Here is a 26,645-nt window from a genome sequence, read left to right as displayed (position 1 = left end):
TACTGTCTTCCAAGAGAGATGATCTGTCGAAGGGCATTGGCAAAGAAGAAGCTGTAAAGGGAGGTCTGCGGTGAGCACAGTCCTGATCGGGCATGTCGCCTCAAGGCAATCCCTGTACCAGCAGCTCTGCGACCTCAGCATGGGAGGGGATGCATGAATGTATTTGTCACCGATTTCAGTGTGATCATCTTCGCGGTAAAGGACTGCTTGGCCACACTGTGACAGACTCGGGAAACTCAATTTAGTTCAGGGTATAAGATCACACAGTCGGTTAACATGTGACAAGTAATTCAGCGCCACGGATAGAAAAAGTCACACTGATACATACGCTTTAAAGCGATCCATCGACCTGGACTCCTTGTCTGGTGGGTGGATCGAGGAACACTCCTGTGCCAGTTCCTTTTGTGGCAGCTGCAACCCATAAAAGCATCCTGGGGCTCCTTTGGGTGCCTGCCTATCTGACAGCCCAGGGGAAAAGAATTTTGTCTGGTCTTTTTAGGTATAGGCTCCGCAGTGTCAGGGATCCTTCCATGCCCTAGCTGGTGATGAGGGTTCACCAAAGGGTGGCTGGTGGGAAACCTAGGAGTAGATGGGCCCTTTCCAAGGCCTCCAGGCTCACGGACTCATCAGTAGAAAGTTTGGGGCTGACCAACCTCTTAACACAGTAGAGGATCTCTCATAATTTCTCTGAAGGAGATGTCCTCGGGAGGAGTGATCTGGGGAACCCTCCCTTCATCAAGTCAGGTCAGAGGCCATGGACTCAGGGGAGTCCAAGTGTCTCCCTTTACACTTGCGTTCTGAGGAGGTTTCCTCTCCAGTGGGACTTTCTGAAGGAGACTCTTAAGCCTCCGGGGTTCCCTAAGAGACAACCTGGGGTTGCTTTGTACCGGGGCTGTCCTGAGACAGGGTGGGGGAGCCGAATCCGAAACAGGAGGTCTGGGCACGCAGGATCAAGTGGGTGAGCTGTGGTTTCAGCCCCTGGGAAGGCAGCTTTCACTGCGAATGCCGATGGAGGCCACCTCAGTAACCCATGGGGATGAAGACCTCCTGGGTCCGAAGCAGGGATTGGAGGCGAAGGCAGGGTAGTCTGGGCACCAAGGATGGGATCCGAAAGAGAATGACCTCGACCTTTGGGTCCGACTCCCTGACCATGGCCTCCGAGAGTCTCCTGGATCCGAAATTGGATTAGAGGAATTCAAGGTGATGGCCGGCGTCGAGGAAACGAGAACAGTCGGCGCCGAACCCACAGCTCCAAAGGGCCTACGATCCAAGAACCCTGAAGCATCGGGTCTGACGGGGAAGGAGAGTTTGGGTGAAACAGAGCTATAGAAAAGACCCTCTCCGATGTGAGAGGGTCCTGTAAGACCCCCCCCCCCATCTGAATCTGATTCTGGATGAACCTCCTCATCAGCCTGTCATAATAAAAGGTCCCGGACATGTGCAGGTACGACGGAAGAAGCAACCAAAGCTGGTCTTGGCTGGATGTGAGGGGAGTGCCTCAGCTCAGAGGTCTCCCTTGGCTCCCGGGAGAGCGGAGCCGAGGAGAATGGGACCTGGGGACTTTAGAAGAGGGGCTGGAGAAAGACTCCGTCGGGGGATCTTTTCCTGGGCTTGTCCCTCTCTCTTTGTGGGCGCCTACTCCCTCTCTATCTTGTCCCTACCTTTCTGGGAATGAATCTGAAGCCATGAGGATAGAGGTGGGAGGTTGGTCCCTGCCTGCAAGATGTCACTGGCTGGAGGCGGAGGCAGGGAGGCAGACTCAGGGGCCGAAGATGGCAGAACCTTGGCCTCGAGCTTAGCCCGATGAATTCTTTAAAGGGCCTGGGGTTCATCGCACAAATGTTGCAGGAGGTTGACAAATGGGAGACCCCTAAACAAAGAACACACAGAGTGTGGTCATCAGCTGGTGAGAGCTTGTGACCACACTGTGCATTTTTTAAAAAGAACTTTAGGCTGTTCAGCCATAAGAGCGGAACAGTAACTAAACCCTAAGGCCCACACACACACACAAACACACACAAACACACACAAACACACACAAACACACACAAACACACACAAACACACACTGGTACACAAACACACACAGGCACACACAGAGCCACACAAACACACACAAACACACAAACACACACAAACACACACAATCACACACACAAACACACACAAACACACACACAAACACACACAAACACACAAACACACAGACACACAGGGGATGGGGCCTAGGCGAGGTAAGCGTGATTGTCTGTGTACATCAGGAATGTAAGATCCTTTCCCTTTATTTTGAGGAGTGGGGAAAAAGGTTGTAGAGTGGATAGTTGATTTAAAGCCACTTCAAACCACCTTAGGCATGAAGGTAGGATTAGTCCTCAAAGATACCCTGTCTTGATGAAAATAATATAGGTTCCACAGCCATAAGGCTTGTAACTCTGAAACTCTCCTGGCGGAGGTTAGGGCTAACAAGATAGCTGTCTTCCGGAGATAAAAACTTGATGTCAGAGGCAGCAGGCTCAAGGAGGCAATGTTAGTTTTCAAAACTGGTGAGATCAGGAGAATGGGAGGAGATCTAGGAGGTATTGAGACTAGCAGCTCTTCTGAGGAAACTGTCTCATGAGCTGGTGGGAAAGATGGGAGGTCTGTATTATAATGAGGCAGAAATAGCAGAGGCATGTATGTAATGGAGAAAGAGAGACCACTTATACAAGAGAGATCTGTCCAAGTAAGTAAAATTAAAAGTAATGTTAGGAAGAGAGGTCAGAATCTGAACCTGCATCAGGAACAAAATCTTTCCATTTTCCTGCATGAATTTTCTAGTGCTAGGGGCGTCTGGCTTCTAAATGACATCCATAACCTGCTTGGGTAGGAAAGAAAAATCAAAAGGCCCTGGATTAACCAGGCTGCCAGGCTTAAGGAAATTCTGACATGAGAGTGTAGGGGCCCGGCCTTGATGTTGAGACAGAAGGGATTGGCGGAGGGCCGAGTGATAAAACCCATGGGGCTCTAGGCATGGGTTGTTAGAGTTGGATACCAAAACTGCCGAGGCCAATTTGGAGCCAGCAACAGATTATCATCTTGGCCTTGTCTGTTTATCAAAGTAAAACCGTGGAAGAGAGGAAGAGGCAGAAGGCATATCGAAAATTTCCTCCAACTGAATGACAGGGCATCCACTTTGCAAGCTTCCGGCTGTGGAAAGTCTTGGTGCAAAAATTCTGTAGTTGATGATTGAAGTGGGATGCAAGAGGTCTATGTGAGGACATCCCAGACTGCTGTTATCATCCTGAATATTTTGGTGTCAGCATCCACTCATTAATGGATCCGAGAAAGGTTTCTGCTCAGACTGTCTGCCAGGAAGTTTTGTTTCCTGGTAGAAACTGAGCTTGAAGATAGATTGCAAGCTAGAGCTGTGTTCCATAGATCCATGGCTAGTCTGCAAAGGGGTATGAGATCCCCTTGCTTGTTTATGTACCACATAACTGTGGTGTTGTCTGTCCGATTAGTAGTTGTCCTGGTTGTAAAAGATTCCTGAAGGCCAATAGAGCTTTCTGAACGGCTAACATTTCCTTTAAGTTGATATGCAGGTGCTTCTGATCCTTTGTCCAAAGGCCCTGCAGACAATTGCCCTGAAAATGGGCTCCCCAAGCATAATCCAGGTCCGTGGTTAGAATCTGAGTGGCAGGAGGCAGACGGAAGGGTTTCCCTTTGTTTAGAGCACATGCCCTGGACCAAAGAAATTCCTTTTGAAGGCAAGGAAGACGGAGATCAGTATGTCTAAACTGTGGCAATGCTGAGACTACACACTTTTTTGGTACCACTGTATTTTCCTCATGTGTAGTCTTGCATATGGTACAGAAGGATGCAGGAGGCCATGTAACCCAAAGCCTGCAGGAATTTCCTTGCAGATAGTTGAGTTAAAGTTGCCAAGGTTTTGAAAGTTGAAGCCAGCTGTAATTGTTTTTGGATGTCAAATGCCATCTGGGTTGTGGTGTTTAGAAGTGCACCCAGAAAAGTTATCTGTTGTGATGGTGTCAAATTTGACTTTTATGTTTACAGAGAATCCCAGGAAAGTACAGTTTGTCCTACAAAATGTAGATGTAGGACCCTTGCTGCAGCCTGAATTGGGTATAGTCCGTTCCCGAGTCCAAGTATAACTGGGCGGCATGGAGACCTGCAGTGCGTCAGGGACTAATGCATGACCGGGCCTTCCTCAGTCTTTTCTTTCCCCAGATGAGAAGACCCAAAAGCGTCCCAAAACAACCTGCACCAAACATGCAAAATATACAGATTAATACTGCTGTAAAACACTAAAACCTAAAAGGGAAGAAGGAAGGGTCAGAAGGTCCCCCATCTACATTTATGGTAGGTACAAAACTGTACTAGCTTCTTCCCATTCTGAGTCCTACTTGGGAGAATCCCAAAGCAGAGGTAAGGGAGGCTGGCAAATTATAAAGTAGCAGGAGCTGACAACATGCCTTGTAAAAAGCTGTGGCAAACCAGCTCTAGACTTAGAGTATAGGCAGGTGATAATGCCTAAAAAAGTATGCACTGAACTCCAAGTAGCTGCTTCCAAATATCCTTAGTTGCCCCCCTTAGAAATGCTGTTGAAGTGGCAGTAGCCCTAGTGGAATGAGGCCTAATCCCAGCTGGAATCTTGCCATGATGGGAATAACAAAATGCAATGCAAAAAACCCAAACCACCTAGAAATAGTTTGTTTTAAAAGGGTTGCCCTGTGAACTAAAACAAAAGAAACAAATAACTGCTGAGACTGCCTAAAATCTTTTGTCCTGCTCAAATAATAGCAATTGCCTGTGTACATCTAAAGTGTGCAAAATCTTTTCCCCCTTTTTTTTGGGATCTGCAAAAAGTAGGCAAATGAATAGTTTGGTTTAAAGCCACACTAGAAACCACCTTAGGCATAAAGGAAGGATTAGTCGTAATGATACCCTGTCCTTATGGAAAATCAAAAGGGGTCTACTGCCATAAAGGGGCCCGCAACTCAGACACCCTTCTTGCAGAAGTAATAGCCAACAGAAAAAGTCTTCCATGACAAATATTTCAATTCAGCAGTAGCTGGGGTCAAAAAGGGTTTTAGAGTAAGTTTTTAACACAAAATTGAGATCCCAAGCAGGAGTAGGAGCTCAATTGGGGTCTAATATTCTTTGCCCCCATAAGAAACAGCTAGAACTAAGGATGCGAAAACAAAGGGGGGTCACAATCATAGTGGGCGGAAATTGCTGCAGCATGAATCTTATGGAAGAGAAAGACAAACCTTTGTCCAATAACTCAGTAAGATATTGAAGAGCCACACTCAAATTAGGCTCAAAAACTCCAAATTCTTTGCTGTACATGGCTAGCTCAAAGGGGGTAAAAATCCCCTTGCTTGTTTTTACCACAAATGTGGGGCCCAAGAGTTGCCTGGTTTAAAAGACCTGAACCAAAGAGCTTTCTGAAGGAACATTTCCTTTTAGAAGCGGGTGCCTACCTTTGAAAGGCCCTGCAGAAATTCCCCTGAAAATGGGCCCCCCGCAAAAAGGCCCCTTGGTTAGAATCGGGGGCGGACAGACAAGGGTTTCCTTTTGTTTAGAGACAGCCCGGACCAAAAAAGAAATTCCTTTTAACAAAAGGACAATCAGTTTCTAAATGTGGCAATCTGAGACCAACACTTTTAGGTACCAGTTTTTTCCCATGTGTTCTTGATATGGTACAGAAATCGGGACCTTAACCCAAACCTGAGGAACCTTGAGTATTGGTTAAATTCCGGTTTTTGAAATTGAAGCCACTGTAATTGTTTTCGGATGCAAAAAAAATGATCGGGTTGGTTTTTTAGAATGACCCAGAAAAGTTATCTGGTATGGGCTTTTGACTTTATTTTTACAGAGAACCCCGGGAACTTGAGGTTTTGTACAAATTCTAGATGCTGGAGTAAGACATCCTTGCTGTCTGCCTGAATTAGATAATAAATTTAAATTTCCCCAGTCTGCAAAGCTACTACTGGAGCCAGGCATTTGTGAAGCCCCGGGGCAGTAGACAATCCAAAGGGCGCAGAAATTGAAAGTGCCTCGATCCGCCTTGAACCTGAGGTATTTTCTGATCCTGCCTGATGGGAATGTGTAAATATGCCTCCTTTAAATAAAGTTACCATCCATGCATCTTTGGACAGCATGGAAGTAGCTGCAGAGTAAGCATCTTGAATTTTGGAATCTCTAGAAAGGTGTTCAAGACCAACAGATCCAGAATGGGTCTCCATGAGTTTTGCTTCCTTTGGGGCTAGAAAGAGCCTTGAGTAAAAACCTTTTCCCATCTCTGAAAGTGGAACCAGTTCTATGGCATTCATAGCCAAAACTTCCACCTGGTTTAAGGCCTCCATCCATTGAGGGGAAAGGGCTGGCCATCCGCTTGGCCTTGGCAAGGTATGAAAATGGAATTTGTAACCTCTTAAAACCACATCCAAAACCCACTTGTCTTGGGTTATTTGAGTCCAATTTTGAAAAAAAGAGAGTTTTTCCCCGGGGGCTTCCAGGCAAGAAGTTCCTGTAGCCCAACAGAGGGGGTCATTGAGTTTGTTTCCTTTGAGTTTGTGACCTGTCCTCTCCTCCCTAGGGGTGGAAACAGTCCACTGTCTTGGTCTATAAGAAGCTTGTGTTTGAGGCCTTCCTCTGGGGCGTCTATATCTACCCCTCTGCGGCCTGTCTGAAGTGGGGAGGGACCAACTTTTTGGAGGCCAATTCCTGCTAAATCTAGGGGGCTGTACTTGTAAGAAATCTTTAACTGTTTGCATGGATTTTGCCTTATCCTCCATCTTTTAATCACCTCTTCAGCTTTTGATCCAAACAAAACATTATGCTGAACAGGAGCATCCAATAATTTAGCCTTTACTTGTTCAGGCAAATTTTGTTCCTTTAGCCATGCATGCCTTCTAATGACTGTGCCAGAGGCGCAGCCCTACAAGAAGCCTCCAAGGCATCAAATCCACAGTGTAAACCATGCTTCCCAACTTGTTCAGTGGCATGCAATAAGTCATGTAATTCCTTATCATCTGCACAGGCAGAAATGGAAGTAAGCTTTTGTTTTAAAACAGACAAGAGAAATTGCTGGTATTTTAGCATATGAAACTGACAGTTTAAAGCCCTAATGGACAAAGTAGCAGAAGTGTACACCTTTTTGCCCCATCTTTCTAAGGATCGAGAATCCTTTTCAGTAGGAATGGGATTTTTGGCAGAAGCGGCCTTAACTCCTTAGGACCCTGAGAAATGGTTTCAGGGTCAGCAGAAGGGTTCTTATATTAAAAACTGATGGGAATCAGGAACCCTGTAATATCTATCAGGCTTAACAGGAGCAGGAGGAAAAGAGTCAGGGGTTAAGTTAGCTAAAAGGCATCATCCACAATATCCAAAACAGGAGGAATAGCCAGGGGTCTATGTTGGGGAAGAAGAAGAAAATCCCTCAGTCTTTTCTTAGATTCTGAATACTCCTGTCCTTCCCAGTGGAAATGTTCCCTCATTTCATGCAAAGTTTCCCCAAAAGAGAAATCCTCAGGGGGAGAAGCTGAAGGAATGGATTCTTCAGCATCAGAATCCTCATAAGGAGGGAAAGAATATTCCTGATCAGAAGAAGAAACTGAGGAAACAGAAGCCTGATCAGAGGAATCATAATAAACATCCTGCCTTGGCCTTTTATCTGGAGGGGGATGTGAACCCCTAATCATAGTAAGTAAATCCTCCGCCATCTTGAGTAACTGTTTCTGTGACTTGGGAGCCGGTTCAGAAGAGGCCTGTGTTGTAGTCTTTGATTTCGAAGGAGTCTTTGCCTTTGTCTTTGCCTTTATTAGAAGCCGAATAGGCCTGAAAACCCCTTCGGAAGCCGGTACCTGCACAGGGTCGGACCCATCCAAGGAGCATTGTCGAAGGTCCTGCAACAGAAATATTTAAAGGCCTGGTTGGCTCCTCATGAGAGTCCGTGCCGGTTCTGAAATGGCCGCGACAGGGGCTGCAAAAGCCTCACTGCACGGCGAACCTGAAGCTGGCTCCACTTGTGTGCTATCATCAGATTTAGACCTCGGAGGCCTGTCTTTATCCTTCGACGTTTGTGAACTTCGGTAGCCGGAACCGTATCCGACATTTTGTAGTTAAAGCGCCTACTGAAGTAATGAAAAGCAAAATCGTACCTTTGCTTAACTGTATGTTGATTGAATCTAGCACAAAACCGACAACTAGCTACTGTGGTCAGGGCCTAAGCAAGGAATACAGTAAGAATGAAAATCCTTAGTTTTGGCCCTAATTCTAATATCAAACTACACAGGCGGCAACCACAGTGCCAGGCCTAAAAAAAAAATTTTTTTTTCCCCCCATTTCCCCAAAAAGAAAAAAATGCCTTTTCTTTAAATCGGGGAGGGGAAAAAAAACCAAGGAAAAAATTTTTTTAAAAAAACCAAAAGCTTTTTACACCCCTTAAAGCCCCCTTAAAAAGGAAAGGGGTTTCTGGGTCCGCCCTAGGAAAAAAATTTTTTCCCCCTTAAACCCCCCAAAACTTTTTAAAAAAAGTTTTAAAAAGGCCCCCAAAACCCCCTTTTTAAAAATACTTATGGGGCCCCCTTAAAACAGGAGGCAAGGAATCAGGGTTCAGAGAAGCCTCTGCAAAACATCCTCCACCACATTCAACACAGGAGGAATAGCTAAGGGGCCTATGCTGAGGCAAAAACAAGAATTCCCTAAGCCTTTTTCTGGAGTCAGAGTAATCTTGGCCTTCCCATTTAAAGTGCTCCCTCATGGGCTGAAGAGTCTCTGAAAATGAAAAATCCTCAGGAGGAGAAGCTGAAGGAGTGGAATCATCCACATCAGAATCAGAATAAGCAGGAAACTCTTGCAAGTCTTCCACAGAAGACTCTGAAGCCTGTGAACACTGTTCAAAACTATCAAACTCCTGTTCCACCCTAGGCCTCTTATCAGGTGGGGGCATAGAACCTCTAATCAGAGTAATCAAATCTTCAGCCATTTTAAGCATATGTTTCTTAGGCACAGAGCCCGAAATGCTAGGAGAAGCCCACAGAAGCTGAACTTGGCCTTCCTCTAAAGAAGCTCTGGAAACAGAAGGAGAGGCCCTAACTACCTTGGGAAGAGAGGGAAGAACAGTTACCTGAGAAGCCCCCTCAGCCTGGCCTACTTCCTGAGAGGGCACATCCTGTAACAGTAAAGTATCTGCCTGAGACTCCATAGAGACTCCTGGCAAAACCTCTGGCTCCCTGAGCCTTCCTAAAGGACCGGCGTCCGGGACTGCAGTTCCTCACCCTAGACTTCACTGTTTTGTCCTTGGCTTCTTAGATGAAGCAGGCGTCAGACATCCGGCGGCATAGTATAATTACAACGCTTCCCAAACACTAACCTAGCACAATCAAGCCTCCTCTTAATAGTAAACGCTTATTAAATCTAGCACAAGGCGGCAACCAACAACGTCGTGCTCAGGCCCTAAACAAGGTATACACAATGTATGATAATCCCTATGCGCGTATCTGCTTCCCACAAGAAGTACAGTTATTCACTTTTTCTGACATCCGGTTATATACTGAGGCAAGAAAAAACCAAAATGTTCCCCAGCGTTACTTAGCCAACTCTGTACTCGGTCACCGAAACTCCGGTTTCGGAAAATCTCAGAACGCCAACCTGCACTCGCAAAAATGCTTCTGCATCGGACCATGCGGCAAAAAAGACTGAGGAAATGACGTCGGTCATGCGCATTAGTACCCTGACGTACTGGCGTCCGTCTAAAGCGCCATGACCGACGTCAGCCTTATACTCTGGTATTCGGGCCGACTGGGACGCGGACTATACCCAATAGTCAGGACTGCAGCAAGGGAAGACGAAGAACATCTTGAGGTTTTGTACAAATTCTAGATGCTGGAGTAAGACATCCTTGCTGTCTGCCTGAATTAGATAATCGTAAATTTGAATTCCCTTTAGTCTGCAGTAAGCTACTACTGGAGCCAGGCATTTAGTGAAGACCTTGGGCGCAGTAGACAATCCAAAGGGCAGCGCAGAGAATTGAAAGTGCCTCGATCCGGCCTTGAACCTGAGGTATTTTCTGCGATCCTGCCTGATGGGAATGTGTAAATATGCCTCCTTTAAATCCAAAGTTACCATCCATGCATCTTTGGACAGCATCGGAAGTAGCTGCTGTAGAGTAAGCATCTTGAATTTTGGAATCTCTAGAAAGGTGTTCAAGACCAACAGATCCAGAATGGGTCTCCATGAGTTTTGCTTCCTTGGGACTAGAAAGAGCCTTGAGTAAAAACCTTTTCTCATCTCTGAAAGTGGAACCAGTTCTATGGCATTCATAGCCAAGAGTGCTTCCACCTGGTTTAAGGCCTCCATCCATTGATGTTTTGGAAGGTCTGGCCATCCGCTTGGCCTTGGCACGGTATGAAAATGGAATTTGTAACCTCTTAAAACCACATCCAAAACCCACTTGTCTTGGGTTATTGGAGTCCAATTTTGATAAAAAAAGAGAGAGATTTCCCCCGAGGGGGGGGCTTCCAGGCAAGAAGTTCCTGTAGCCCAACAGAGGGAGTCATTGAGTTTGTTTCCTTTGAGTTTGTGACCTGTCCTCTCCTCCCCTAGGGGTGGAAGCAGTCCACTGTCTTGGTCTATAAGAAGCTTGTGTTTGAGGCCTTCCTCTGCAGCGTCTATATCTACCCGTCTGAGGCCTGTCTGAAGTGGGAAAGGACCAATTTTTTGAAGGCCAATTCCTGCTAAATCTAGGTGGCTGTACTTGTAAGAAATCTTTAACTGTTTGCATGGATTTTGCCTTATCCTCCATCTTTTTAATCACCTCTTCAGCTTTTGATCCAAACAAAACATTATGCTGAACAGGAGCATTCAATAATTTAGCCTTTACTTGTTCAGGCAAATTTTGTTCCTTTAGCCATGCATGCCTTGTAATGACTGTGCCAGAGGCGCAGCTACAAGAAGCCTCCAAGGCATCAAATCCACAGTGTAAACCATGCTTCCCAACTTGTTCAGTGGCATGCAATAAGTCATGTAATTCCTTATCATCTGCACAGGCAGAAAAGGAAGTAAGCTTTTGTTTTAAAACAGACAAGAGAAATTGCTGGTATTTTAGCATACGAAACTGACAGTTTAAAGCCCTAATGGACAAAGTAGCAGAAGTGTACACCTTTTTGCCCCATCTTTCTAAGGATAGAGAATCCTTTTCAGTAGGAATGGGATTTTTGGCAGAAGCGGCCTTAACTCCCTTAGGACCCTGAGAAATGGTTTCAGGGTCAGCAGAAGGGTTCTTATATAAAAACTGATGGGAATCAGGAACCCTGTAATATCTATCAGGCTTAACAGGAGCAGGAGGAAAAGAGTCAGGGGTTAAGTTAGCCTCCGAAAAGGCATCATCCACAATATCCAAAACAGGAGGAATAGCCAGGGATCTATGTTGGGGAAGAAGAAGAAAATCCCTCAGTCTTTTCTTAGATTCCGAATACTCCTGTCCTTCCCAGTGGAAATGTTCCCTCATTTCATGCAAAGTTTCCCCAAAAGAGAAATCCTCAGGGGAAAAAGCTGAAGGAATGGATTCTTCAGCATCAGAATCCTCATAAGGAGGGAAAGAATATTACTGATCAGAAGAAACTGAGGAAACAGAAGTCTGATCAGAGGAATCATAATAAACATCCTGCCTTGGCCTTTTATCTGGAGGGGGATGTGAACCCCTAATCATAGTAAGTAAATCCTCCGCCATCTGGAGTAACTGTTTCTGTGACTTGGGAGCCGGTTCAGAAGAGGCCTGTGTTGTAGTCTTTGATTTAGGAGTCGTCTTTGCTTTTGTCTTTGCCTTTATTAGAAGCCGAATAGGCCTGAAACCCCCTTCGGAAGCCGGTACCTGCACAGCGGCTCTGGACCCATCCGAAGGAGCATTGTCCGAAGGTCCTGCAACAGAAATATTTAAAGGCCTGGTTGGCTCCTCATGAGAGTCCGTTTCGGCCGTCGGTTCCGAAATGGCCGACGACATGGGGCTGCAAAAGCGCCTCACTGACGACGGCCGAACCTGAAGCTGGCTCCACTTGTGTGCTATCATCAGATTTAGACCTCGGAGGCCTGTCTTTATCCTTGCGACGTTTGTGAACTTCGGTAGCCGGAACCGTATCCGACATTTTGTAGTTAAAGCGCCTACTGAAGTAATGAAAAGCAAAATCGTACCTTTGCTTAATTGTACGTTGATTGAATCTAGCACAAAACAGACAACTAGCTACGTTGTGGTCAGGGCCTAAGCAAGGAATACAGTAAGAATGAAAATCCTTATGAGGTATTTGCTTCCCAGATGAAATACAATTATTAACTTTTTCTGACATCGGAGTGGAGCAAGAAAAAAGTTTCCCCAACGGGGTACTTGGCTTTGAGTGGAGAAGAAAATCTTCAGACTGAAGTATATCAGAAAAAATAGTCAGGAGTCAACCGACCAGCACTTGCCAACTGCTATCACCGCACGGCAAGAAAGACTGGAGAAGATGGCGTCGGCTGTCAGCTTTGTACTCCAGGCGCTCTGACGTCAGGGAGCATGGTTGAACAGCCGACGCCGGACCCAGACTTTGGGATTCTGGCCGACCGAGGGCTGCCTGCCGGCAGGGGAGAACCCTACAGTCATGACTGCAACAGTGAAACACGATGAAAATCTACCAACAGCTACACAGAAAAAAATTTTTTTTAAACACAACGACCACGTGTGGAGGGGGGAGGAAAAGGGGAACAGGTACACACACTCCAACTGCACTGAACAGAGAAAAACAAGAAAAACCTTACCACCTTCGCTTAGAGCACAGAGACCACGATGCTAACTCTTAGAGTGGCAAACGAGATCTGGGGTTAGTCAGGAGGAAGTGATGTATTATAGGTAGGGGAGGAGCTTGGAGCTGATGCTTGTAAAAGTTTTGCCGGCTCGGATCAGAATCGGATCCGAATACCCATATGTGCTGAAAGAATGACGTTAACTACTTCAGATCTACAGTTATCTCACTCCACAAGGGGGGATCCACCTTGGATCCTGGGAACTACTGCCCCATCAGTCTGACGAGCCTGACCTGCAAGGGCATGGAACGTACCATCATGGAACTTATAAACAAAGACATTGGCAACCTTCAAACACTGGACCCCACCTAGCTTTGGTTCGTGAAGGGCCAATCTTGTCTCTTGAACCTGAGTGAATTCTTCGAATCAGTCTCCAGAGCTGTGGATAAGGGTAAGGTGGTCCACACAGCCTATCTGGACCTTGCCAAGGCCGTTGACACCATCCCCCACTCTGGAATCACAGATAAATTTACTAAGCTGGGCAGTGATCGCTACATCACTTGATGGGTTGCCAACTGGCTTACTGACAGAACCCACACTGTAAAAGTAGCAGACTCCAAATCCAGCTCCAGATAAGTGGAGTACCTCAGGGTTCAGTCCCTGGGACCACTCTTGTTTGGCATCTATTTCTCTTAAGTATAGGCCAACATTAAGGGACTCAACAAAGTTCGCAGATGACTGCAAACTGGGAGCCATTATTGAATCCCCAAATGTGGATATTCTACAAAAGGGCCTTACAGAAACAGATGCTTGGTGCCAGAGCCATAGGCTCAGGCTCAATGCCAAGAAATGTATAGTTATCCCCTTTGGGAAAAAAACATGCACCTGTGAATTACCACATAGGTGGGAGTACACTAAGCACTGAAAGTGTGATAACAGACTTAGGGACACAGGTGGACAGTGGTCTCACCTTCGCTAACCAGATCACCACAAGAGTCAGGAAATCCTTCTATGTGGTACACCTCATCACGGGCTTTTCATCCAGAAAAAAGGAAGTCATTGTCCCATTGTATTCATCCCTCATTAGACCCATTATAGAATACAATTTCCCGTTTGGTATGTACCTCTCAAGACATCTGCAACAACTGGAAAGGCTGCAGAAATACCTCACAAAGAATCACAGACCTAAAGCAGATGCCCTATGCTGACCATTTAAAAAACTCCAGCTATACTCATGTCGCATATCATCCACTCTGCTCAACATACAAGACCATGTCAAACCCAGAGCTGTTGGACATGCTACACTTAAAGAAATCCCAATCCCTCAAAGCTACACGCTTCAGGGATCTAAACATTGTCATCACAATGAACAAAACATGCTGGAGGGATAGGTTCCTGACCCAGAGACTCCCCTGACTCTGGAATAGACTGCCCATACATGTCAAGCAGAGCACCTCTTTGGCCCTCTTCAAAAGGAACCTTGATGACTGAATGGGATATAGGAAATTCACCCCTGGGATCACATCAGAGGGAAGAAATAGCCAGGGAATTGTTATGGCTAGGCTTGTATAGGCCCTAGGGCCGACAGGTTCATAGGTTGGTACTAGGCTGTCACCATCACAGCATCTGTTTTCTGGGACTACTGATTAGAAATTTATTGGCTTCTGTCAGACATTGGGAGATTCAGGGAACATGCTTTAAACTGCAGTACAAGACTACCAGACTTCCTTCATAAGAATTTTTAAAAGATAGATGTGGTTCATAAAAGTCATACAACTCATCAATTGACAATGGTTCATGCAGAGCAGCAAAACACACTATTGTAGTAGGTTACTATTATTACAGATTAATCACCAAAAAATGCATGTCCCTTCTGGAAATCCAATCCAGATGCCCTGGTTCAGTAACTGAGTGGACTACTGAAGCTTTCAATACAGCAGCAACAAAAAGGAATCATTTGTGTCTATATTTAATATAAATGATAAAAAGTAGTCATGGAAACAGACACAGTAGTAATTCTTATCTGAATAAATATTTCAAATATTCCTCCTAAAAAGAGTTTGTGATGGGTGAAATTTTGGGTACAGCATCCTATGAAAAGTCAAAAGATGTTTGCCATCAGTTGCAGTAAAAGGGGTTAAGACCAACTTAGTGCAGGAGGAACTGACTCCAGAAATTGTTAAGCCAGAAGCAAATTCACCAACAGAAGCACCTCATCAACAGCAGCCGACCTACTCCCCAGCTATTTCTTAAAACTCACAGCAGATGCTACTGCTATCCCAATCTCCACTCTCATAAATAGATCAACTGTTGAAAACTATGTGCCCAAACTCTGGAAAATATCCTATGCTCCACCCATACATAAAGCCAGGACCTCCACTGAACTTAATAACTAAAGACCCATTGCTTCACCACCCCCCCCCCCGGCCAAAATCCTAGAAAAATGCATCCATACCCAGGTGCTAAAATATCTCCGAGACAGCAACATCCTGTCACCTACTCAGCATGGTTTCAGACCTGCCTATAGTACCACTATAGCCCTCCTCTGCTTCACAGACTCAGTAAACAGTCTCAAAAATGAAGGCCTGCAGGTGTTAACTCTTTTTTTTGGACATGTCCAAAACATTTGACACAGTCTCACACCAAATCCTGCTAAACAATCTAAACCAATATCACCTATCAAATTCCACTATTACTGGTTCCAAAGCTACTTAACTGACAGGTACCAAGCTGTGAAATGGAAACTTCTCTCTCTCCTCAGCTGCCCATAACTATAGGAGTCCCACAGGGTTCTATCTTAGGACCACTACTATTCACAATCTTCATAAATTACCTCCTTACCTCCACACAGCATGCATCTGTCATTCAGTATACAGATGACACTACCTTAATCTGTGCTGCACAAAACATTCCCACCCTCCTGCAAACAACTCACCTAGCATTCTCTTGACATTGAAAACTACCTTACCAAAGCCCAACTTATCCTCAATCCAAAGAAAACTCAGCTTATGATTATAACTAGTTCTAACAAAAACACTGAACAGTCAATTCACTATCTACTCCACAAATGCTACTCCAATCACTTCAGTGGCACAGGCTAAGCTAGTGGGAATAACCACAGACTCCAACCTAAAATTTGTCATCTCAACTTAACTATTAAAAAAGTACATTCCAAACTGGGATCACTCTACCGTATCAAACCATTTCTTACCAAAAACACAAGATCAGCCATTGCTCGCTCCCGACTTCTAGCCACCCTACTGTATGCACCTCCCATTCTGACTAATCTCAACAAAACTGAACTAAGCAAAATGGAAGCCTTCTATAACAGAACTGCCCGCTTTGCTGCGCATTGCTCATATAGAACTCATCACTGCACTGCTTTAAGACAGCTCCACTGGCTTGAACTACACAACCTCCTAGGCTACAATAAGCTCTGCCTCTGTCATTCGATTTATTACCTCCCCAATAAGTGTCCTGCCCTCAAAAACCTAGTACATCACTCAGCCAAAAGGCCTCTTAGATTACCAAGCAAACTACTACTAGAGGTCACCAACACTACAATAGCTTTGGAGATGCACTATATAGTAGTTCAGTGGCTAAAAAATGGAACTCTGTCCCCACTAGCATTCAAAACACATTGTCCAAAGCCTCCTTTAAAGATCTCATCAAGCAACATCTCAAGCAAAGTTGGCAGTGCCATGATTGCTCCCCAGGCCAGTGAAAGCAGACAAGGTACACATACTAAACCTAGCGTACTTGATAATAGCTTTCAATTTTACTCACAAACACTGGCTAATCTACAAAGTGTGTTCTGTACCCGTGTACTATGTATGTATTCTACCTATGTTTCAAATTTCAGCTGTACACCACAAATCTATTAATTACCTTTTTTTTTTTTAATTAATATTTTGTTTGTTCTCTCCACTGTAACTGTTGATGTGCTGCATACCACTGTAAAACATGCCTTTTGTAAATTATGTGTATACTGATAATGTCTAAATAATTAAATGTATCTGTGATTTTTCTATGTGGAGCTTTTCTCCCCGGGCCTCTGTTGAAAAATGGCCTTTTTGGCTCAGGCACCCCCGGTTAACAAATGTAAAATAAATAAAATTAAGTTTGTAAGACAAAGTATGTTGCATGATGACATTAAGAAGATTGTGCATGGCATGGTGTTTAACTGCCACTCTGATGAGGCAAAACAATTTTGCAAGAGTAGTTCAAATACCATCTGCAATGAATCAGAGTGGTTAAAGAGCTTGAAAGCATTACTAGTACAATGAACTGGCAGCTCCAACTGTTCTTTCTTCTTCTTATGGCTTTTCCCGGTTATGGGTTGCCACAGCGGATCACCTGTCCGCTCATGATTGGCAGTGGAGTTTTACACAGTGTCAAGTTGCCAGCCCGGCACCCAACCTTCCACAGAAGGCACACACATGCACACACTCACACCTAGGGCCAATTTAGTGTGTCCAATCCACCTACTGCATGTCTTTGGGATGTGGGAGGAAACCCAGGCAACCACAGGGAGGACATGCAGACTCCACACAGAAGGCAGCCCAGCCAAGAATCGAACTGGAGAACATCTTGCTGTGAGGCGCCAACGCTAACCGCTGCACCACCGTGACAGCTCCAACTGTTACTGTCATAAAAAGGGATAATGCCATAATGATCTGTGGTGATTATCAACTGACAGCTATCAAGGTGCAAAAAGAGATTCTTGCTTTCTCAGTTGGAAGAGTTAGTGGGTAGCCATGCTGAGTGACAGAACTTTTTTTTTTTTTTCCCCTAAAACAGACACAGCCCATGCTACCAACAAATTTTATTTACTCATTATTCAAGTATATGACAAATGATATATGCTGAGGCCTGTTTGTGTATAACAGACTGCACTCTGAGTTCTACACCACTTTTCAAAAGATTAATGAAAGAATTCAAGTGTTTAAACATAACGGTACTTAGTTGAGTTGCTAAAAAAACAAAATGCCGTTTTGGTTTGGAAAATGGCAAACTTATTCCTGGGATACTTCCCTCCACAAAAAAGTGAAATGCATCTGCATCTATCCTCCTCCCAAACAATAGTCCCACAAGAAATGATTTTAGACACTTCTTGGTTTGATTACTATGGAATGTTTACGCCCAATGAAAATACAATTCTTTGTACTACTGTACAGGCTGCTGAAAGAACACCTTTGGGGCAGGGGAAATGAGATGAGCAAAATGTTTTTAGAAAATGTTAAGAAATGTTTACCTGTACTAAAGGTGCCGGTACCACAGTTGTTTGCTTGTGATGCCTCAGCCTATGGCATAGATGCCACGATCAACATGTCATGGCATTATAAAATGGAATATCCTTGGTTACGTATTAAGAATTTCTTTTACTGAGAAAAGAAATCATCAAATCTGGAAGGAAGCACTTCTGGTTCACAGTTAATGAGACACTATTAAGCATGAGCTATGAAGTGGTCATCAAGTAGTGCATGTTATCAAATTACTGTGATTTTTACTTCTAGAGATAAGCAAGCCCCTAAGTTTCATGTAAATCTAAAGGCAGACTCCAGAACATTGTACAAATAGGAAAGAACGTAACTCATTCTGCTTCAAAAGCAATCTATGTGAAAAACTAATTTACTGGAAGTTCTGCAATACTGGGACACTTTCTGAAATAAAAGTGATTTTTCCTGCACTTCTCTAACTATAGAAGAACACAACCTTAAAACATCAACTGTGAGTCCTTGAAATGTGATTACTCAGAAATTTCTTCTATGGTCACATAGCCAAACGAAATACATTTGTGCCAATTAGTGCAATGGCACAGAATCATTTAGTGATATTGCACAGACTGAATGAAAACAATGTCATCAGGAGGCAAGCCTCTCACACACCCCAGACTAATGTACATGTATATTTCAAATCCACAGTTGAAAAACACTGTGGAAAGGAGAAATGTTAAAATAATTTCCCTGGGGTCTCGAGTAATCACTTTCACTCAAGAATGATCAAGTTATTTCTCAGAAATTATAATTCAAGTGGATAGTGAATGTGTAACAAACTGGAGTACTGAACTTGTGTAAAAGGTGTTTTGTAACTACTATTTAAGCATAAACACATCACAACACTACGTCAACAAAGGAAGAATTATATTTCCTTTGTGTTTTATAAAATAGCTAACACCTGCCTTAACCCCATCACTCCTCAGTTAAGAGTACCACAATTCTAGGCGAATAAGGAGGGGATTAAAGGGTTACTAGCCCCTCCTCCCAGCCGTACTTAAACAGCAGCATACTACATGTCAAGTAAATAGAAATTCACTATTTACGAAGGTCGTCTGGAAAGATGGCAGTACAATACCACCAATTTCACCACAGGCAGTTGGCTATACAACAAATGGGAAGGGAGTTCAGTATGAGAAATAAACTACTGCAGTTAAAGTGCATCCTTTGTCCAAAACTGCACAGATAAAGCAGTCACAAACGGTTTACAATGACATGTCCTCTTGCATGAAGAAACAAAGGCCAAACCAACTAAACCACAATACCTCCATGATGAATACATATATTCTCTGTAAAATACAAGAAAACACACTGCCACGGCTAGGAAACACTTGTTGATGCTTTATTAACCAAGTTACAAAGGATTGAGCGCTTTCTTCCCTATAGCCAGGGATTTCATCAGAATCTACATACATTCAATATCCCCCCCTAAATACTTTATTGTAATAGTGATGTCACTCATTAAGAACTGATAGGCCATATTTAAAGTGCAACAAGCATAAAAAATTGTCTTTTACATGTTCTTAAAAACATTCTTAAAATCTTTATAAATAAATTACCTCAAATAAGAAATAATGTTCACCTTTCCACTTTCTATCTATAAAAACATTTCATTTAAAATTAATTTCATAAATTCCACTTTTTTATTTAATAACGGCTTTATAGATATTATTTCATTTAAGCCTGGAGGTAGACTTGCTTGCAATTTAATTTGCCATTTAGTTTCCCTCTCCTCTATGTGGCTTCTAGAGTCACCAACCCTCAGAATTTTTACCACTTTTTCTAAAATACTAAAAATAAATTCTTTACAGTCCTGGGAGATACTAATTTGTCTGTATAGAGCATTACTGGTGTTTTTAGTACTTATTTGGTATGTGTGTTCGTATATCCCTGTCCCTCAATCTTCGCTCAGTTTTACCTACATAAAAACTGGGACAGGATTTACACATGGCCAAATAAATTACTCCTGTAGTTTGACAATTCACTTTCTCAGGTCTCACTACAGTTTTTAAAAAAATATTAATTTTTATCTTGTCATCTGTGCAAATGTACTTGCATTGTGAACAATTACCACATTTTGTGGTACCATACTTGTTACTAATCTTAGTAACTATTTCAAAATTCTTTTTCAAGTTTGGGCCTACTTTGTAGACAAAATTAGGTTTACTACCTCCAATATTCCACAATTTTGGGTTATTTTTAAGAACAGCCCAATTTTTATTTACAATTTTTTCTACCTCTGTTGCATTGCTACCATATGGGACAATCATAGCTCTTTCATATCTTTTATTTTCTACTTCTTTTATACTTTTACCTTCTTGTGAAGTACTAGTATTTCCCTAGTAGTGGCTTGTATTTCTTGCCCCATTCATTTCTAACATAGTCCACATATTAATTTATTGTTTTCACAGGGTATCCCCTTTCTTGAGACATGTTGGCTACTTCAATTAATTCACCCTCTAAATCGTCTCATTTCGAGGTCATTCTGACTATTCTTATGAGTTGTCCTTTTACTATACTATTCTTTTGTCTGACTGGGTGGTCGCTTGAGTATTGCAAATAGGAATTGCTAAAGGATGGTTTTCTGTATACTTTGGATTTAAAGCAGTTATTGTCTTTTTCTATGTATGTGTCCAAGTAGTTTATTCCTCTCTTGTTGTATACGTATGTGAACTTTAAAAATCCTGTACTTTCGTTAAAGTGTTGGACCAAGTCTTTAATTCTATTCTCTGGGCCTTTCCATAGAATAAAAATGTCATCCAGGAATCTCACATATAATCTCATGTATTGGGAAAACTCACTATGGAAAATATACTTTTGTTCCCACTCTAAGAGTACAAGGTTGGCAAACACAGGGGCGCAAAAAGCCCCCATGGCCACACCTCTATGCTGCCTATAATATTCCCCATCAAATATTATACAGTTGTAATCAAGGACTGTTTCCATAAATTCAACTAATAACTCTTTCTTATTTTCTAAAAGAGTATTCTTTTGAAGACAATCTCCAAAAAATTCTAGACCTTCTTTTTTGGGGATGGATGTAATACCACCAATTTCACCACAGGCAGTTGGCTAAACAACAAATGGGAAGGGAGTTCAGTATGAGAAAAACTACTGCAGTTAAAGTGCATCCTTTGTCAAAAACTGCACAGATAAAGCAGTCACAAATGGTTTACAATGACATGTCCTCTTGCATGAAGAAACAAAGGCCACACCAACTAAACCACAATACCTCCATGATGAATACATATATTCCTCAGACAACCCTGATAATTATTACTGCACACACAATACTACACACCAGACAGGAATTCAGGAAACTATATTAGCCTTAATAAATGTAGAGAAATACAATGGGAACTAGAATAAAGGCAAGAAGCACAAGAAACACTGGTCCCTTGTTAGGCCTTCATCACCATTACCAGTGCTACCATTATTACTAAAACTGCTATCTACAAAATCACTAAAATGTTAAAGTCAAGTTTCACTCATACAGATAAGGTACACTCCAACCTCCAGTAACAAAATACAACTTCAAGTATGGGCCACATACTGGATGAGTTTGTTACAGTGCTTAGTAGTGGGAGGTTTGGCATAATGGTTAAAGTCTGCCTCACCTGACTTCTGTTATTGGCTAGGCTTAAAATAGCCCTTCAGGGGAGTTTAGCCTAGTATTCAACTATGAACTTGCTAAACTAAGACAAAATTATCGACATTTCACTACATGAATCTGAATAAGCTACACACAAAAGACAGCTATAGTAGGTACAGGAGAAGTAAATGCCACTCAATCAGAAAATCAAAGTCCCTCTTTATAGCTAAAAGCAGGATTTAGGAAATGTAGTTACTGCTAGACTACTGACAGCTTGCTTTACTGAGTGATCTGTGCCTGGAATCTGCACTAATATTTATACATGCAGAAGAAAATTATAAAATTGTGTTAATGATGGAAACTACACAATCGCAAAAACAATGTTCACATTTCACTTCAAGAAAATGGAATACATGTTTCTTGAAAACTGTAAATATATGTCCCTGCAAAGTATGAAAGCTTCTCAGACTCCACCTGTACATTCAGCCAAGAAAATAAACATGCAACAAAGTTGTGTCTCTCACCTGCTTGCAGTCCATGTCTGGTTGAAGATTGACGTGTCACTGAAAGCATTACAGAGAATAAGGGAATGCACCCTTGGAGATTTGTGGGTGTATTCTGCAAACTTTTGAGCCAAAAAGCCTCCTAAGGATGCTCCAAAAAGATGAACCTATATAGAAAGAAATAAACAGATGATAATGGGTCTATCATGTGTGATCTGCAAAGTGTACATGGATTAAGGAGATTCTTCTGATTTTCCACCTGAAACTCTGTAGTGTAGTCAATGTTCTTCCTTGGTAAAATGACTCTGTGTACTAGTGAAGCCATTCAGATTTTTTTTTGGCTTTAACTAGACAAGTACAATTGTTTTACAGTAACAGGACTGCTGGACTATGCAAAGTAAAAAGCAAAGTATAATAGTGTTCATAACATTACTGACATTTTATAAAACTCTATGCTTGGTTACCAGTCATTCGAATGCACTGGTTATAATACAGCAGTAAAAACACCACACATTTTGAGTCCATCCTAGTGGCTACCAATATACAGAGTGGAAGAGAGAGAGAACTGAGAACTCAAACCACAATTCTGGAAACTTAAACTGTATGCATGGACATACTTGCACCCTTAGTGAATGCACTCTTAGCCACAACATATTACTTATGAAGATTGATCAGCAGTTATTAAACATGAGGAAACACACTTAAAATTCTCTTCAGAATTAATCTCCAAAGAACAAAGAAAACTCCAACCAGTTTCACTCTACAGTGGCAGTAAAGCTACATAAAGGTTCACCTTATGAACTCTGGAATGAGGAAACTGCTGGAAAGAAGCCTCTTTATGGCTTACCAATGGATCAAACATTTTTCCCCATAAACACTTCCCCAGCACAACACAGGAAAACCTAAAATTGTGTAAAGAACTGTTCTATATAAACATCAAAAAGGACTGGTTTGTGCTGCAATATAAACTGCCAGAGAAAATGCTGTCCTCTCATTTATGATCTTGGCTTGATGCTCTGTAGAATAACAAAAGTAGAGCATTATACAAAAATGTTAATTGTGCTAAAATTGGCCAATATGTTACAGGACTAAAATTAATGTTGCATATGTGGTGCTAGATCGTTACTATCCAAAGGATAGACGGTTATGCCTGTACTGCAACCTCTTACATGTAAAAAGCAGGGGATGCTTAGAGCATATTAATGCTTTCAATACATGTTTGATTGCACTGCAGTGCTGGATATTTTAACTTTTTTATAAATAGTTGTGTCAAACGAATCAGGAAACCCTTTCAAACAAGACACAGGCTAGCACACAAATGTGACAAACTGGTGTAGTCAATATCCAGTTATAACTTACAAATGCTTAATACGTTAGATCCTTACACTAACTATAGAGCCAGATAAGAGGCAATTAAAGCAATGTTGGCCAAGGATAGTCACTTTAGGGACCCTTCTGGCAAAATTGCTGTACACCACTGTGCAATTCCATTTGTAAATGCTTCACAGTTGTTTCGGTCAAACAGAATTTGGATCACAATTGCACAATACAGTGTCACAGTTCAGGTGGTGGTCCATATTTACCTATTGGCCAATAAAGTTCTCAAACTTTAGCTCTCTACCCCCTCGGTTCTGTCCATCAAGATATACTTGAAACTGGCTCATCTCCAGCTATCACACCAGACCAAGTCTTGAAGTGATATCCAAGGCTAAAAATACTGTATTGAAGAGTCCTGACAATATCCATGGATTCATCTTAAATAGCATGAAGCGCAATTTCCCACACCCCTAACACTGTTCAGTCTCAGCCTCCATACAGGTTTTGTACCAAGTGAATGGAGAACAGCTACAGTCATTTCCCTACATAAGGGAGGACCTTCCACAGACCCAGGCAATTACACACCCATAAAGTCTGTCCAGCCTCATATGCAAAGCCATGGAAAGACTTATCATGGAATTAATTTGGACATAGGGAACCTCCAAACACTGGACCCATCTCAGCTTGCTTACTCAACCTGATGGATCTTTTTTGAAAAGGTCACCAAAGCAATGGATGAAGGCAAAATGGTATACACCACATACCTCGACCTAGCCAAAGCTTTTGATAGAATTTCCCACTCAGGCATAGTAGAAAAGCTAAATAAATTGGGAATAAGCCCCTATGTCACCCCCTGGATTAATGAGTAGTTCACAGATAGGTTGCAGATAATTAAAATAGGGGGAGTTACTTCTACAAACATACCAGTCAGTGCAGTTCCCAAGTGTCTATGCTGGGTCCCGTTTGACATTTAATTTTCAGAAGTAAAAGCCAATATCAAAGGGCTCTGGCTGACTAAGTTTGTAAATTACTACAAGTTAAAAGCAGTCAATGAATCCCTGAATTACTTTGGTTATTTGAGACAAACCTTCCTGCAGTATGGCTATTGTCAAAATCATGGTCTGAAACCAAATGCCAAAAAATGTATTAGTGTATCCTTTGGGAAGTCATCTACTCCAGGGAACTACCCAATTGACAATATGTTCCCAAGAGCTGACCCAGTTGTTTGGAGTTTGGGAATTTATATGGATATGGACCCAACTTTTGACCAACATATGTCTGTTATAAAAAAAGTCCTTCTATACTGCAAGGTTTATAAACAAAGAGATTGCCTCTAGATCTAGGTATGTCACTGTCCCGCTTTCATCAGCCCACACTAGGCCAATTATTGAATACAATGCCCCCTTTCGCATGTATCTGTCTGGACACGTGCAATAACTGGAACACCCACATATACATTACTAAAAAGATACAAGGCCTAAACAACATGGAGTGACTCAAAGCCCTGTCACTAAACTCTGTATCTTACAGACAGCTAAGAGGTGACCTTTGTCTGGCTACAAGGCATCCTCTGATCCATTACGGACTGACTTTCTGATAACCACCCAGTCAAATGTCATCAGAAATACTCAGTATAAGGATCTAAACCTCTTCTGCAGTATCAACAGAAAGGTTTGGTGGGAGAGGTATATTTAGCAAACAATACCACTGCTGTATAACAGACTCCCCATCCACATAAAACAAGGTTCATCCCTGTCCATTTTTCAAGTGAAACTTTGATCTAGGGATGGAAACAGAAAATTTACCCCAAGACTGCCCCCATTTTACTAATGGACAGATGACGCTCCTAAATGCTTTATCTCATGCATGGGTCCCCTCAAATTATCTATAATATGATCCCAGTTACTCTGTTATGGGTAATATATAACAGCGTGACCATGGGATGGATAAGGGCAATCTATAACAAAGGGAAAATGGCTAGCCTTAAAATTAACCAAAAGGGAAGCTACTGTATTACGTAGCTAGCAATACATGAGGAACTTTAAAAACTTGAGGTCATATTGTTGTTCTGGCAGAATTATTGAGATTTCTAGAAACAATAAACACTTTGGACCACAAAGTTTGAGCTGTGAGATTTTTTTTTTGTGTGTGTGTGATTATATAGAAAGTTTACATATCAGCAGTGGAACCACGATCCTTCAATTCACATTTTTTGAAATTTGAATACAAACTGGAAAGTTTAAAACCCAAAAGAGATTATTTTTTTTGCAGGGGGCTTTTCCTCCAGCTTCTATATTATACATACCAACTGCACTGTCACCCCACAGTAAAGAAATGCGGGGGGGGGGGGGTCAACTCCATTACATTTTTGAACTAAAACAGCAGCTAAAAAACAGTCATTGACATGTAGGATAGTTTTTCATACACAGGAGTGACATATAAAGACGTCCATGTTCTTGACACAGATTCCTGACTTAACCTAATAAAATGTGATGATGGAATAATATATGGTCCAACTTAGCAGTTAAACTTTATTTTCAAGGAAAGTCAAACAATCTCATGTGAAATAACTGCAAATTCAAACCTATCAAAGGTACTTAATGTGGGCAAGATGTAACATGAATTACTTAAGGTGAACAAATTCATTGGTAATGGTTAGGAGATCTCTAATCAAGACTACAGTACGTATCTGGACAAGTTGAATGGGCTATGGCATTAACATTTACAATACATTTGTTGTTTTTATCCTTAGATGATAGTCACATTTTGCCCTTTCTTTCATCAAAAGCTGAAGGCTCTAGCAGGCTCAATTTAGTTTTGATTCTATGAATATGGTACTGTCTACACATTTAACATTTTTTTCAAATAGAAGGGGAAATCTGTGCTACTGTTGAAACCAAAAAGGAAAATAAGACACAGCTCAAGATGCAAAGTATCCACTAAGGTTAAGTGCCCATACTCCATATTTTTACTTATGCTTTAAGTATTCCAATTAATTAAAATAATAGTCCAAGTTAATTAGTCCATAATTTTATGTACAGATTATACAATGAGACCCTTTACGATCATTAACTGCAGAAGTAACTGAACAGTGGTGAACACTGGTACCCAGTGGAGACATACCACACTGTACATAACCTAAGCCATGTATTGCAACAATTGTTATAAAATATATTG

General features: G+C 42.3%; 1 protein-coding gene across 1 annotated transcript in view; it reads right to left on the bottom strand.

The window, feature by feature from the left end:
* SPG21 (SPG21 abhydrolase domain containing, maspardin) overlaps nucleotides 1–26,645 on the bottom strand; it is a gene marked incomplete in the record, with an annotated part of 640,586 nt that overhangs the window by 211,854 nt on the left and 402,087 nt on the right. Inside the window, 1 exon segment of the mRNA XM_044078676.1 lies at nucleotides 22,173–22,318. Coding sequence (XP_043934611.1) covers nucleotides 22,173–22,318 — 146 coding nt within the window.

Source organism: Protopterus annectens, chromosome 7.part1 (assembly GCF_019279795.1).
Source record: "Protopterus annectens isolate FY-2018-M chromosome 7.part1, PAN1.0, whole genome shotgun sequence".
Taxonomy (NCBI): domain Eukaryota; kingdom Metazoa; phylum Chordata; order Ceratodontiformes; family Protopteridae; genus Protopterus; species Protopterus annectens.
The sequence above is the reverse complement of the archived record's forward strand: the minus strand, read 5'-3'. Positions and strand labels throughout refer to the sequence as shown.